The sequence below is a fragment of the Ascaphus truei genome, chromosome 14 (genome assembly GCF_040206685.1).
Source record: "Ascaphus truei isolate aAscTru1 chromosome 14, aAscTru1.hap1, whole genome shotgun sequence".
Lineage (NCBI taxonomy): Eukaryota > Metazoa > Chordata > Amphibia > Anura > Ascaphidae > Ascaphus > Ascaphus truei.
This window is the reverse complement of record NC_134496.1, coordinates 41,779,669-41,795,302: the sequence shown is the minus strand read 5'-3', so window position 1 is coordinate 41,795,302 and position 15,634 is coordinate 41,779,669. Positions and strand designations below refer to the sequence as shown.

At 39.4% G+C, this 15,634-nt stretch overlaps 1 protein-coding gene across 1 annotated transcript in view; it reads left to right on the top strand.

The window, feature by feature from the left end:
• The first annotated feature begins 1,179 nt into the window (after positions 1 to 1,179).
• SI (sucrase-isomaltase) overlaps positions 1,180 to 15,634 on the top strand; it is a 142,517-nt gene continuing 128,062 nt past the window's right edge. Inside the window, exons 1-2 of the mRNA XM_075570611.1 lie at positions 1,180 to 1,306; positions 11,652 to 11,775. Coding sequence (XP_075426726.1) covers positions 11,652 to 11,775 — 124 coding nt within the window. The 5' untranslated portion in view covers positions 1,180 to 1,306. The remainder of the gene's footprint in view (positions 1,307 to 11,651; positions 11,776 to 15,634) is intronic.

Below are 15,634 nucleotides of genomic sequence, written 5' to 3'. Positions count from 1 at the left end.
CAGTGCTGATCCTGTTTGGTTTTCGTATAATTATATCTCATCTTGCGGTGTGGATGCAGGATCATAGCACCTCTTGCTGAATTATATTAGACAGGGTAAGTGCTACAGTAGTTCATTCTATTTTTTCAGTCATTCACGGAACCACTGATTAAGCGGCCTGTGCTGAAGCAGGGATATCCTGATAATCCTGTTGACCCTTGAGGACTGGAGTTGGCCACCCCCTAGCTAACATTTTTCCAGATGTGAAAAAGCTCATAGCTGCACAGTATGTGATTTCAAACAGAAACTACCATCTGTCATGGATGCTCACTTCAACCTGGACTGGACCGCGGGGCTGAGGTGAGGAAGATATGTAACCACCGCCCTAAGCCACGGGGATCGGTCCGGATTGCAGGGTCGTGAACGTATAGCCGGGTCACAGATGGAGAGTGGAGAGGGTAGCGGGTACTTGCCTATGGTCCGGGGTTGGAGAGCGTAGAATGGTCGAGGTCCGTAAGCCGTGGTCGTAGAGTAGAAGTCTAGAGGTCCGTTAAACAAGCCGTGGTCCAGGGGACCAAGAAGAGACAGGTCAGGCACAAGCAGGGTCACAACAGGAATTCGGAATAACAGAGACAGGTACTCAGGCTGCAAATAGTACGGTGCATAGAAAGGTCTATGCTCAGCAACGACCAGAGGGCTGAATGAGACTATATACAGGAGAGCACCAATGAGGGAGAGCGGGAAGGAGTGGCTAGATGTAAGTAGAGCGATAATAGGCTGAGGCTGAATGTGGCACAGGTGTTGGTGCCTTTCAATAGTGCACGCGTGCCCGAGACTGCAGCATGATGCGCCGAGATGCGCGTGTGGATGGGACCCGCCGCGTGCCCCCGGAAGGCGGGAGCACCGCGTCAACGGAGCGCGAGTCAGCAGAGGAGCGGGGGGTGCGACCGTGCGGGCCGCCATGACGGAACGTAGGCGCCGGTAAGTCGGAAGGCGCAGGGACCGGAGATGCTGCCCTGACACCATCAGACAGAAATTGCCATCAGATAGGTGTTCTCCAATCTGTAGTTTATTTCTTGTAATATTTTCCACATTTATGATTATTAACTCGTTTTGATTATCTACTGTATGACAATCATTTTCAGTGTTAATAAGTTTGAAATGCACATTTTCCTATCTATAATCACTAACTAATTGTCTAGCACATACAGCAATAAATGCACTGTAAACCGAATCTAGGAATATATAAAGTTCCTGTCTCCCAAGTTTAAAGTCCTCTCTACTTGGTTAAGCAACAAAGGGGAAGAGGAGAGAAGGGCGTTTGGAGGTATGTGCAATGTCTAAATACTATTATATTGAATAACACTGTATCTCGAACTGCAAATGTTTACTTGTATATACCTGTGTAGCCAATTCAGATTATAATTCCAAACTATGCAGTATGCGGTATGCTAATCATGCATATGAATGAAAGAATGTGTGGAGTATTCATAAGATACTTCCAAGGTCCAAAGAGAGCATTTAGCCAGGATCACCCCAAAAAAGTATACAGTATATCTGTAGTGAATAACTGTGGATACGATTGGCAAAGAAAAGTGGAGTCTTGGCTCTTTTAGACAACCTACTTACAGTACGGTGTCTCAATATAATTAAGGCAATAGGAGTGTGGTTATTTCGCTGAATCGGGTATATGTTTGCATATGTTTGCAGCATGATGAATCTGGAAAAGGAAAAAAGAACGATGGTGTAGACCAAAAAAACACAATATGGATTAATCCCATTTTCTGAGTTTTCTCCCTGTGCCTCAGTCGTAGATTCTTCATAGCTGGATTTATTTCACCTGCAGAATTGTATGTACAGTATTTTCAATAGTCAGCACTATATATAAAAATATATATATTATTTTATACAAGATACAATATAATATTCTCATATAACACTGACAGTGTTCAGTAAACAAGCCTGTCCAATATAAACATACAAATATTGATAATAAAAGTGTCATTAAGATGATACAGAAAGAGCTCTGTACAAGCTTCCAAATCCTTCCCATGAAGTACTTATCATAAACATTGTGTATTATGATACCTGAATAAGGAGATGTGGCTAACTTTGCAAACCTGAAAAAGTTTATAATGTTGGCAAGTTGATAATCGATCAATAAAATATTGAGATAGTGAGTGAAACACGGTGCGTGTGCCTGATTGATAGATACTTTTGCAAGTGAATCTACAGTAGCAAATTAGAAAATGACATGAAATTGCAATGCATATTGACTTAATACTTGTGAATCCTCGGCGAACCTTGACTGAGCGGCAGGTTTTTTCATGATTAAAAAAAAGGGCCAATTCTGCATGGTTCGCGCATCTCTAAATTATTCATTATAACAACAGGTTCTCAACTCTAGTCCTCAAAGGCCACCAACAGGTCAGGGTTTCAGGATATCCCTGCTTCTGCACAAGTGGCTAAATCAGTGGCTCGGTCTTCGACTGAGCCTTCAACTGAGCCACCCATTGAGCCACCTGTGCTGTGGCTGGGATAACCTGAAAACCTGGCTTGTTGGGGGGGTCTTGAGGACTGGAGTTGAGAACCTTTGCAGTAAAAGACATTGAGAACAAGTGCACATTTGATTTACTGCAGTAGAGGCAATAAGTTGGGAAGTTCCTGGAAGATATGATTTTTATTAGAGAATTGAAGAGAGGTGTATTCTCTAACAGCTGTGGATATTTCCTTCATGATTGTCTGCCTTTTATTACTCTCCCAAAATTCAATGTGCCCCTCTGCGTGATCACTCACACTATACCTAACCTACTTTTAACATGGAATAAATGTCTTCTCCGCCTATGATTCTCCATCTCTTTTCTCCATTTCTGTCGTGGTGTGCTAATAATTTCACATGCATTCCTTTCTAATTATCTGCATGTGCAGATTGTATCAAATTGTCAATTGTAATCAAATCTGCGAAAACCTTCAAGTTTCAAAAGTGAGATTTCCAGTTCCATTTCAGTGTGAGCATATTTATATCCACGGACAAATCAGCATAGAATTTCGATGTGTATTTGTCTAAAAAACGAATCTCCACTTGTCTTGCCTTGTAAAGTAGATTATATTCACCTCATATACTCATAATTAGCATTTAATTTAAACACAATACACTTGAATGCGTATATTGTATGGCTCACCATACCTTCTACCTGCATAGATGGCAAAATAGGGCTATTTTTCTGTATTTAATAACTTTATTTCATATAGGGCTTTTCTCCCAATAGGGCTCAAATCACTTCATAATTGTAGTACAGAGCACAGTAGGAATTTTTGCAGAGACAGTAACTTTCCATTTGAGCTTACAATTTGTGTTTTTAGTGCCAGAGGCACAAGGAGATAAAGTGACTTGCCCAAGGTCACAAGGAGGTGACACTGGGAATTGAACCAGGTTCCCCTGATGCAAACTCTTTATCATTGTTTGCAGAGTCGGTGACTTTACTCACTGAGTCACTCCTCATTATGTTTATTTTGTCATGTTAAAATGCTTTTATGGCACTGAAAGATGCAATTACTGTTCTTGTGTATTGATTTGAAAGCTAGAGATTAGTTCTAATGAATTTCGTTGCTTGTGTACAGTTAAACATTAATGCTACCATGTTGTTCTTCACACAAGATCGCACAGTTGGCTGTGTAGCCCATGCACTGCCACAGTGTTTGTCAGCAATGGCATTCATCCTAACATTAGTAAGCATTCTGCCTCTCTGGGGATTATGCCTGAAATGAACAGCTGGTATACTTATCCTTGTAAATCACATGGTAAAAAGATCCGATTTACATGTAAGAACATTAGTACAGATGCTAAAAATAAACATTTGTCAGCATGTACAAGAGGTTACACTGCAAATATAATATTTCGAACCAAAGTGTATACCATTAAAACAAGGATACCTGCAAATAAGCAATATTTTCTATTTGCCACTTTTAAATGCAGAGTTTCGCTAACATGTAGAGCAGAGGTGATCAACTCCAGTCCTCAAGGGTCACCAACAGGTGAGGTTTAAAGGATATCCCTGCTTCAGCACAGGTGGCTCAATCAGTGGCTCAGAATGACTGAGTCACTGATTGAGCCACCTTTGCTAAAGCAGGGATATCCTCTAAACCTGACCTGTTAGTGGCTCTTGAGGACTGGAGATGGGCCACGCCAGATATAGATCCTTAACGAGTGAAGGTTCAATGCAAGTTGTGATATAGAACCGCACGAGGGAGCTTCACAAATGTACATTAACTGGAGCTCACAAGTCTCTTCTTCAGATACACTTTAGTAAATGTACAGACCTGTTAAAATTATAACCTGCAATATTCTCAGAGAACAAAAGAAATGTGTTTAGAATTTTGATTTAACTTTAAAAGTAAATTTAGTAAAGCTAATAAAATAAAGTAACGAGACTGATTGTTATATTATAGCCAAACAGGCAAAACCAGTAAGTCGCAAACTTATAAACAATGTGTATCAAGAACCCAACATCTAAGTGAACATATAGAAAATAATAAAACCCAGAGCAGCCTCTGCGGTACTAATTAACTTAATGTTGTTTCACATTCTGACTATATACTGTACTTTAAATCAGAGACCCTCCAAGTCTATCTGAGTTACTTCTCCTTCTTGTAAAGCACAAAGCAGTCCTAGACTTTATCCCAATTCCTTACTAATATATTTGCTAGCACAGTGTTGGAAGAATGGAAAGGAGAAAAAGTATATCAAGGAGTTGGTATGGTATAGTTAAATAGGGTGGAAGAGAGAATTCCTGGCAATTGCTTGCAGGAAGAAGGCTATCTACAGTATACTAGTAGCATATAGCCGTCAGTATAATTACTATATTTAGTATAGATAGTATATATTCCCTTGTCCAGCGATATAATTAACAAACAGGACGGTTTTCAAAGTTGAGGGATAGTTTCAGCTATTAGACGTTCCATTTCTTAACACATCTATATTTTAAAGTAGATATACCTCTCAATCATTAACGTATTGAACTCCCATAACCCCAAATTGTGCACTTTTCTCTCTCTGCCTCAATGCAGCTCATCGGGGTGTGTGACGTCACATGTCACATATTAGACCCAACACGCGTTTCACTGATATCTTTCAGCTTCTTCCGGACGCCACGTTGAGCTGCCTCGAAGCACAGAGTGATACAAGTCTGAGATCTGAGATTTTACTTCTGTATTACTTTCTTTATATTGGTTGAGCAAGATCACCACTCCTTCTTTTTGTTTTGAATGTTTTTTTCTGTTTTTACATATAGTCGTGTGAAAAAAAAAGTGTATTTTTCCTGCCGTTGGTTGATGCTGTTGTAGCAGTACTTTAAAAATGACATTTCTTTCCATTGCTTAAGAGAATAATTGATATTTTGGTGTTTATTTGACCGATATGAGAGTTTTTCATAGTTGTTTTACTTTATCTTGTGAGACTATACGAGAAGAGATTGAATTTAGCCACTTCTATTGTTTGGGGATTGAATTAGAAGCCCCATCTTGCAAGATAAATGAGCACATAGCAATTATCACAAGATGCAACCTTCCCATTGTTGGTATATTTTTAAAGATTTCAGTGAGTGCTACAGTAGGTTCAATTATTTGAAATATCTAAAGACAGTGTCACTTAATAAGACTATACTACATTGTCACTGCTGCTTTATTAGTCAAACAGTGTTTGTATAGAGCTAAATATTGGGCACAATGTGTGTGTCTGTTACACTGTATATACTTAAAAGAAGAGATGGGCAATTTTTTCCGGCGGATCGACCGGTTCCTTTTGTCCACGGATTTCAGTGGATCAGTCTTGACAGCTCAGCCCTCCTGTTACCAGCAGGTATAATGCATCACACGACCAGCAATGGCAGGATCTCCCAGAGGGTGGGGTAAACACTGTTACATATCTAAAATTTGTAAAGTGAATAAAAGAAAAAATACCACCTATTATGCAAACAACCTTAGAGAAGATGCAGCTTTTTCAAAAGGATGTTTCCCAACATCCTCAATACAGAGCATCAACAATCCAAAGTGCAACTTGACTCAAGGTACATCTGAAGAATAGAAAAATAGACTACACTAGTGCAACAGAGCTAAATAAATGTTATGAAATGATCCAAAGCCCTCTACATTTCCCACTCACAAAGAAGGCCTGTGGGAGTGAGGCCTCCAGTCACAACTCCTTGTTTGTCAGGAAGCATGTGAGTGTATTGCCACTGCTTTACTAGCCTTTTTTTTAACCATAAAAAGCTTATTTGCACTATGTTCTCTATTTCTCTTTCCTACTTATACATAACGGGATATCAAAAAAGCTGTGTGGTGCTCTAAAAAACAAAGGCAGATATATCACTATACTGTAATAGTTTCAATCAAAAAAAGTCCTCAATGGAGTACCCCTAAAGAATGGTGTGGGCTGTCTTTTATGATCCATTAAGTAGTCACAGTTTTTTTATCCAAGGGAACGCTTTCTCTCTAATCATTTCTCTTGCATGGAAGTACTGCTCTGCTTTTTCTTCATCGTTTTTTTTTTATATACTGTATATACAACGGGAGCCTAATACCCATCACAGAATACCCCACACACCTGTTTGAGGTCCACTCATGTTGGAAAAAGACCTGATTTTTCTCACACTACGTGAGTGCGAAATGAATAGTGTTTTGCAACATTTCATAATGTATGTATGTATGTATGTATGTCTTTATTTTTATATAGTGCCATTTCTGTACATAGCGCTTCACAGCAGTAATATACATGATAATCAAATAAATAACAAATAATACAAATAACAGATCATGGGAATAAGTGCTTCAGACATAAAAGTAACATTTAGGAAAAGGAGTCCCTGCTCCGAAGAGCTTACAATCTAATTGGTAGTACCAAAAATATGATCGAAGAAGATCAAAACCAAGAATCCTCTACTAAATTGCACTCTATGTTAATAAGTGTTGTGTCTTTAGACATGTTATCTCACCAGTTTCTCTTGCTTCACAAATGACCACTCATAAAGGCCAGATCAGCTACCCAGATTAAAAATAAAAAACAATAAAACTTTATTACATCCTTAATTTGTGACTCTGTGCAATTATTTACAGTGCGTATTGTTTAAAAGAATCCCTGTTGGAGTGAAGTAGAAAATAATCATATCGTTTGGGAGACTTGTAACCACATAAATATGTATGTCTTCCTATAACATATAATAAGTTAATCTACTTTGACACCCCTCAACCCACGGAATGTATCCTAATATGGAGCGTAGGTATATATGATAGATAAATATACCCTACAACTTATATATTTCCTGTGACATAATCAAGGTTCATCACCATAAAAAGCGCTTCAATATCATGCTCTCTTAGCATAACAGTACTGGGATACAGGGAACTATCCACATCACATACATTATCTTAAATGATCATAAATCAGTGTGTATAGGGTAGATAGTATCCCTAGTATGTACTTTAGAATACTGGACCTTAGCGTATATATAATACTCCTATGGTGTTGTATCAACCTTCAAAAGTAATGTATAGAGAGTCTCTTTGACTCAGTTTGACTCCTTATTTGTGTCAATTTTAGCTCTATACACTGTTGCAGTGTAGAACCCAAGTTTCAGCAGACTCAAATAACACTGCTACCAGTCTCAGATGACTAAACACACATAGGGTCCACAAATATTCTCCCACTCTATGGTCTCGGCGGACCCAGCAATAGAATAAGGAAAAGGCGCTTTAAATGAAATAATTCAGGTCACGGCAGACCTATAAATGCTTAGTATCTGTCTAGTGACATTCTAGCATAGGTCGATACAAGCCGTGCTCCGTGGGGTAGAGGTGTCGCTCCGATGACGTCAGACTCGACGTCCAATGACGCGTTTCGCGTGTCACCACGCTTCTTCAGATGGGAGTCTGAATCTAATTGGTAGGTAGGAAGAATGTACAGAGACAGTAGGAGGGTTTATTTAGCTGTGTTGCACTATTGTTGTCTATTTTTCTATTCTTGAGTCAAGTTTGTGCTTTGGATTTGTTGCTGCAATGGTCTGATTTAGTAGGATTCTTTTTGGGGTTGCCCTTTTAAATCTTGACCTCAGTAACCAAAAGAGTTTGCCCTTTCCTGGAGATGTTTGATTTTAGTTGCATTGTTTCCATGCATGCAAATCCTGCATACTTAGCAGGGGTTTCCTCCTCCCTCTCACTGCCCTGAATCTCTAGATCACTGGCAGAGAGCCATACAGTAATACATCTCCCACCCCCTAATTCTCCGTGCGGGCTTCCACAGGTCTAATCAATCTCCAAATGAAATGTAATACCTTCTTTATGCAGAAAGGGGGCCCCAGAGAGAACCTGTGGGCTATTGTGGACAGGGAGTGGGTTGGGTCATAGGGGCAGCGTTAGTATAACATTAGGGCAGGGTAAGTGATGTAATTAGGGGTGGGGACAAATATATTAATTGGCAGGTCTCCTTTAGACTGGTCTCCCCCCCCCCCCCAAATATTTATTTTCTCTTTGGGAACTCTATTCTGTATTCAGTGCACACCGTAGGTAGTCTTGTACAGTAGGTATCATTCATTTTTGTTAAAAAATTTGGAGAGCACACAGTACAATAATAATTGTGGGCTACATGGGGGAAAACATTATTCCTATGTCACTGTATCTGGGATGATTCTTATTTAAGCATCTTTTCCTGTATTTGTTGAGTTTCATTGTATCATTTTGGGTATTATTATTAACTCTACTGTATATTATGTCTGTGCTTGAACCCACTTAATGCCAGAAGTGTCTGTAATTCATTGCTTTTTGGTTTCTCAGTGAGAATATACATATTGCCTCACATAACACACTTTGGATTATTTTGCCTATCTTCTGCATTATGGGGCACATAATAAATGCAGATGAAAAAAGTGTGCGTTTTGTGTATGCGCCTGTAACTCCACCTTTAGATTCTTGCACTCCAAGTTCATTTTTTTAATGACAAATTAATGCCTTAAAGAGGCAATCGAAGCGCTTTGATTTTACATTGTTTTCTTTTTTTACATAATATTGAAGTATGGGGTCTCCGGGGCTGAACCCCATTAATTTCTGGGTATTAGGGTTCACATTATGGCCACTTACAAAGCTCCTGCATCCTGTGGGCCAATAGGAAGCTGTGATATAATCCGGTGCGGATTCCTATTGGCTCACGTACCGCAGAGCTTTAAAAAGCAGGGTGATACCCTCACCCCTTTGGATGTAAGTATCCCTTGAAGCAGGGGGTTCTCGAGCTGAAATTAATGGGATTCACCTCCAGAGACCCCCTGTTTCGATCCAGTTTAAAAAATATATTTGTAGCGCTGCTACCCAAATGGGAGATCTTGCCTAGGCTACAGGTCCGTGTGGTGCTGGTTGGCTGTGAGGGTCCAGGAGAGATGAGCTTCTGTCATGTTGTGGGGAACAGGACAGGCTTTAGCAGATCTCAGGTTCTTTTCATTTGGTGACAGCGCCTCCAGACATAGCAGGCTACAGCAGAGCTGCAGGCAGTCCATACAATGACAGTCTTTTCTCCTATACTTCTGTCCAATAGACTGTGTCTTTTCAGAAGAATATAAAAGGGATCTTTATTTGGTGCAGCCACTGCAGGTGGTATTACAGCGTTTGTATCCTTGTGGAGAATGGATCCAGACCCCTGTATTGTGCGGGCCAGCAGATAATATTGAGGCCTTGTACTATGCACAGATCTTGAGATCCTCAGCCCCAGAAGGGTCTGAGCTCCTCTCCCTTCCCCGACTCTGAAGGACTCCAACTCAGACTGACTCTATAATTTGAAATGCATCCCCCCTAATGCAAAAAGGGGAGGGCACCAGGGTCTGCACCATTATTGTCTGCAACACAAACCCAGTGTCACCTATTCTCCTGCCACTCAGGGAGGCTGTGTGAGGGGGTAAACCACATAGGTTAGCCTGTCACTGTCTGTAGCTATCAGAACTTACATGACAGGAAGGCAGAAAGATAGTCTGGACCAGCCGTGGCGATATATATACTGTGACTTTTATATATATATATATATATATCTCTCGCTTGGATTATCTCTTTAACAGTTGGAAATTTGCCAAACTATGGGTGCATAGAGCATTTATCTTCTTAAATGTTATGATTTCATGCAATTTACTACTATGCTGTTTTATCTAATTCGCTTTAAATCCGATCAGCTAAAAGATTTAGGTAAACTAGAAAAGAGAACAAATAAATTAGTTTCATGTCAAACATCCGGAACATGTTGCATCCAATATTTCATTTGTAATACGTTTTGTTTTAAATTGGTAGCTTTCTGGGAAAGTGTCGGAAGCACTCAAGTATATCGTCTGTGAAAGATATTAAACTTATAAAATATACGGTATAAATGCATAGCCCTATTTCAATTAAAAGTGTCTTTCTATAATCTAAAGGAAGTAAAACTGATTAATTGGGATTCTTTTCTAAATGCCATTTTTCCTTTACAGTTACATTGCCAATTTATTTTTAATGCTGTATTAAACACCCCCAGGATAAGAGATAAGCACACTTTTGGGGCGGATTTGGATTGGCAATGGATCGGCCTTTTCCTTTGGTCCGCGGATTTCAGCGGATCAATCTCAAAAAGGCTGATTCGTTTTTTTGCAATTTTTTTTATTACTATTGCCAACGCACTCCACGGATTTGGCAACCCGTGAGCGGATTTGTAGAATTCGACCCACGCATTCAGAAACCCGTTGACTGATTTTTAAGAATCCACCAACTTGTTGATGAATCCGCAGATTGGATTCTACAAATCCGTTAACGGATTGTATCCAGTGGCGGATTTTGATGAATCCACTGGGTTTAAAACAGACCAAATCCGTTTGAGGATTATACACTGCGAAACAGATTTTGGGGGGAGAAATTATTGAAAATCCGGGAAACGAATTTGGGTGGATTCGCTCATCTCCCCCCAGGATACTGGAGGCCTTCTCCATTGCTTAGTTACATTTTATCATTATTAATTTAGATTTTTTTTCTAACGCGCTGCCAAGTTACTCAGTACTAGAGCGGGTGTAGGAACGTAGAGAGGACACCTGTCCCAGATTTACAACCTACAATAATGTAACTTGTACATTCATACAGTGATCAGATATAATACCCACCATCTCTGTTGGTTCAAAGAAAAGTACAATAATTCCTGCATTTTGTCTTTTGAGCCCATGTGCAGATTTTAACTATTCAATTCAATTCTTCTAATCAACTTGTTATTCCTATTGTGGGCTCGTCAGGACATTATTACATATATAACTCATTCTCTGATTGTGTAGTGCAGGGTGGCCAACTCCAGTCCTCAAGGGCCACAAACAGGTCAGTCTTTCAAGATATCCCTGCTTCAGCACAGGTGGCTCAATCAGGCTCTGCTTCAGCACAGGTGGTTCAATCACTGATTAAGACACCTGTGCTGAAGCAGGGATATCCTACAAAACTTGACCTATTGGTGGCCCTTGAGGACTGGAGTTTGCTCCCCTTGGTGCAGTGTATTAATCTAATTATTATTACTTCTGTATTCATTTTTGCTCATCGTGCAAATAGTCGACAATTTGACTCGATGCCAATGTTGTACTGAGAGATATTACTGAATTGATTCTATAGTAAACTTCACATTGTTTTCTTGTTTTCTCTAGATGGGGAAAAAACGAAAATTTAGTTCGCTGGAGGTCTCTCTGATCGTCTTGTTTCTTATTGTGACGATAGTGGCTATTGTACTTGTTGCGCTTTTTGCTACAGGACAACAAGGGCTCAAGGATCGTAAGTATAAAAATAGAATATCCATTCTGCATACAAACTGTCAGATGAACTGGCGCATAAACTACTTTGAAATAATTAGTAAAAATGAAACTCACTGCAGTCTTTTTTTAATGTCTCTTCGTCCTATTTTCGTTGCTAATGTATATGCTGACATTGAAATGCCCTACGGATATGCGGAATCTGGATAAAACAGTTAGTGCCAAAAAGTAATGACAATTTTTCATTTTCTTGTCATCGTATATCTTCAAGGACATAGATTTGCAGTGGTGATCAGATTTCTGCATTCTAGGTCTGCAATACCTCAGCCCACCTAATGAAAGTGAAGAATGAACTTCCTTCCCCTAGCTTGTGAGCAGCAAGAGTGTAGTCCAAATTGACTAAGCAGTCTTATACACATTATTTATACACATTACACAAATACAGGGCCATGTTCTCCAGCAATAACACACCTTCTGGCTCTTGAAGACACCTTCCAGCTTATTTAAGTCAATACAGTGTTTTCCAGCGTTGCAAGGTGTCTTACTGCAGAAGACTGATCAATAAATATGGCCTACAGTATGTGTGTGAGATCCATGTCTCACAGCTCATCACCATATTTACATACATTTCTTATATTGCAGACTTTGTTACTTACATGTGTAGAGGCTACTCTCTGTTGATTGTGTGTGTTAAGGTAGCAATTCCTCTACTTAACCCCCCTTTAATAGTAAATATTGCAGGAACCAGTTGGTTCCTGTCGCTAAAAAAAAAAACAGCACAGTTTATTTCTGGGGGAGAAGAGCATCCAGGATTGCTGCTTTAAATGTTTCTGTAATGTAAACAAAGCACAAAAATAAACAAATCCAACTAGCAATGAAAGGATTAGGTAATCTAGATGTTGAATTCTTTTTCATCCTAGTCCCGTCCTCAAGGGCCACCAACAGGGCAGGTTTTCAGGATATCCCTGCTACAGGATAGGTGGCTCAATCAGTGGCTCAGTGTATTTTAGAACTTCAGGCTGAGTGAGAAGTCCGTAAAGTGACTGTTAACCGCTGCCTTTGCCAATTATATAACCTGCCTAATGCCTAGGTACCTAATTAGGCAAGATTGAAAAAGTCACAGGGTCCTTACCCTTTATTTCTTGAGTTTTAATCAAAAGGGACATTAGAAAAGACCACTAACTAAGAGACACGTCCCTGCTTTTCTCCCTCGGTGTCCATCACAACCGACCAAAAGGAACTAACTGTTCCTTTTTTTCTTAGTATTTGTCAGTTTTTTTTTTATCTCTGGCTGATGGGCTCAGCCAGTCATTATGCAGAGAAATAGGAAGATTCTTTTTTTTAAATCACTTATTGGCGAGGTATCAAGTCCGAGGTAATAAGGATGAGAGATGTTTTCTAAATTAGCAATTTCATTTTAAAATGTGACTGGATCAGAACAGTCACAGAACTAATTGGCCTGGAGAAAGAGAAAAAAGCAAAGCGAACAAAGGCTTAGTTTTGTGGGTATTATGAGCAAATATGTCATCTTCATATATCCTCTTCTCATGGGTAGCAGGATAGATGGTCAGAAATAGGGATTTTTCTCCCACATTTCAATTTGCTGCCAATACTGCGTTTCTTCGGAGGCGCAAATATATACGTGGCTTGGTTTTAAAAAGTTACCTTCATTTGAGTGTATGCAATAACGCGGACGCCATGGCATATTCCACTCGTTTGCGAGTGTTGTGACATTCGAATCGCCCAGAAGTTCCACATCCTGAAATATTGGGGTTTTCAGTTTGGGGGGGGGGGGAGGAAAGAAGAATCTCTCAAAATCGAATGTCTATACATTTGCGTGCAAGTTTTATGAGATTCACGGGGGGGGCAGCAGAAAAACGATGGTGGTTTCAGGAGCATTTGCTCACACTTTTAACTGTCCAAACCGCCTTTGAAGATCCGTCTGCAAATCGACTTTTGCTCAAAACACCGAACTTTGATTCATTCGCCTAGCTCTAGTCAGAAACAGTTGGTGAACCGGGCAGTGTAGATACAGTACAGTATGTCAGTATTGGGTATGCCAGTTCTCAAGGGCCACCAAACAAATCAGGGTTCATGCTATCCCTGCTTCAGCACAGGTGGGTCAATCAGTGGCTCTGTCGAAGCCTTGAGGACTGGAGTTGCCCACCCCTGCTGTAGATGGAGTACAATACATAGATAGAGGGGACATATTACCTGATTCACACTCCTATTTGATTAAGTACAGAAGCTTCAGTCAAATGAAGGCGGTTATGTTGATTTGGAAATGATATAACATACATTTTTAGTATATATTATAATTTTAAAAATAAGGGAGCAATTATATGTATGACAAAGTGGACGTTTTTGGCTGAAGATCCCTTTTGCCTTCCATGGGGATTTTCAATTGAACATGTCCCTAATAGTCACATTGATGTACAGTATGTACAGTAGAATAAGGCTTTTAGTCTGCGTACCATACGGTAGTTCTTCTGACCCATGGTCATTTTTTACATTCGTCTTTATAATTGAACAGTAGATGTAGTATTGGAGATTACATTTTTATGTTTCTCTCTCTTATTATTATTTTTCCCTTGACATAAATTTACAAGATACTTTTTTTAATCATCATGGTTCCCCCTTGTGCTAACTTTGTGGAATTAGATAGTGTATTTCTCCCTGTTGTTTCGCTTTCTTGATTTGATTAAGTTAATAAATTAATAGCTCAGAGGATATCGCTCTTATCTCTTGATACTTTGCTGCTTATTTAGCTGTAATCTTTTTAGACATTTCTGTATAAACTAAGCAATCTAATATTTCCAAAGAAAAACACATTAAATGAGTTTTATTCATATGTATGTTAGAGTTTTATTTTCACGTCCAAATTCCCATGAATACCATTATTTTTTTACATAACCATTACATTTTGAAAGCTTATAAGTAGAGATGGGCGAAATATTTTTGCGGATTTGGATCCGCTTCGGATCGGCCGGTTCCTTTGGTTCGCGGATTTCCGTGGATCTGTCTCAAAAAACGTGATTCATCTTTTTCTGATTTTTTTTTAAATATCACTGACAGTCCACATGGCACACTAATAACCCGTGGTCGGCAACGGAATCCACGGTTCGGATTCTTAAAAATCCATCCAGATTGTATCCAATGACGGTTTTGGATGAATCCGTATGGATTGAAACTGAAACAATCCGTCAACAGATTTTACACCACGGATTTTACAGGGAAAAGCTGAGAAATTCTGGGGGACATATTTTGACAGTTCCGCCCATCCTTACTTATAAGCAATGTAATACCAGGTCAAAGGCACGAGATGTATGTATGTATGTCTTTATTTATATAGCGCCATTAATGTACATAGCGCTTCACGGCTGTAATATACGTGACAATCATATAAATAATAACTAATGCATAAAGGGGAGAAGTGCTTCAGACATAAAAGTAACATTTAGGAAAAGGAGCCCCTGCTTCGAAGAGCTTACAATGCAAGGAAAAGTACATTTTCAGGGGTATGGTGAAAATGTGAAAAGACATAAGTGTTAATGAATGTATCTTAAGCATAGAGTATTAGCAGAAAAGGCATGTACGGGCTTTTAGTGCAGAGTTTTGCAGGCATTAAGGTTTCCCAGGCTATTCTGAATGCTGAAAATGAGATACAGGGAGCTTGGTGAAATCAAATGGAAAGGACATTACAGCAGAATGGGATAGCTAGTAAAAATAGATTTAGATGTGAGAAAGCAGTACATACTGTACCTACATGGTAGTAACTACTATAGGAGACAGGAAAGTAGTTTTTAATTAGTTATTGTCATTCTATATGTTTTTTTTCCTGTATCACGTGTCAAACAGAAACCCCCTCTGCATCTCCCAAC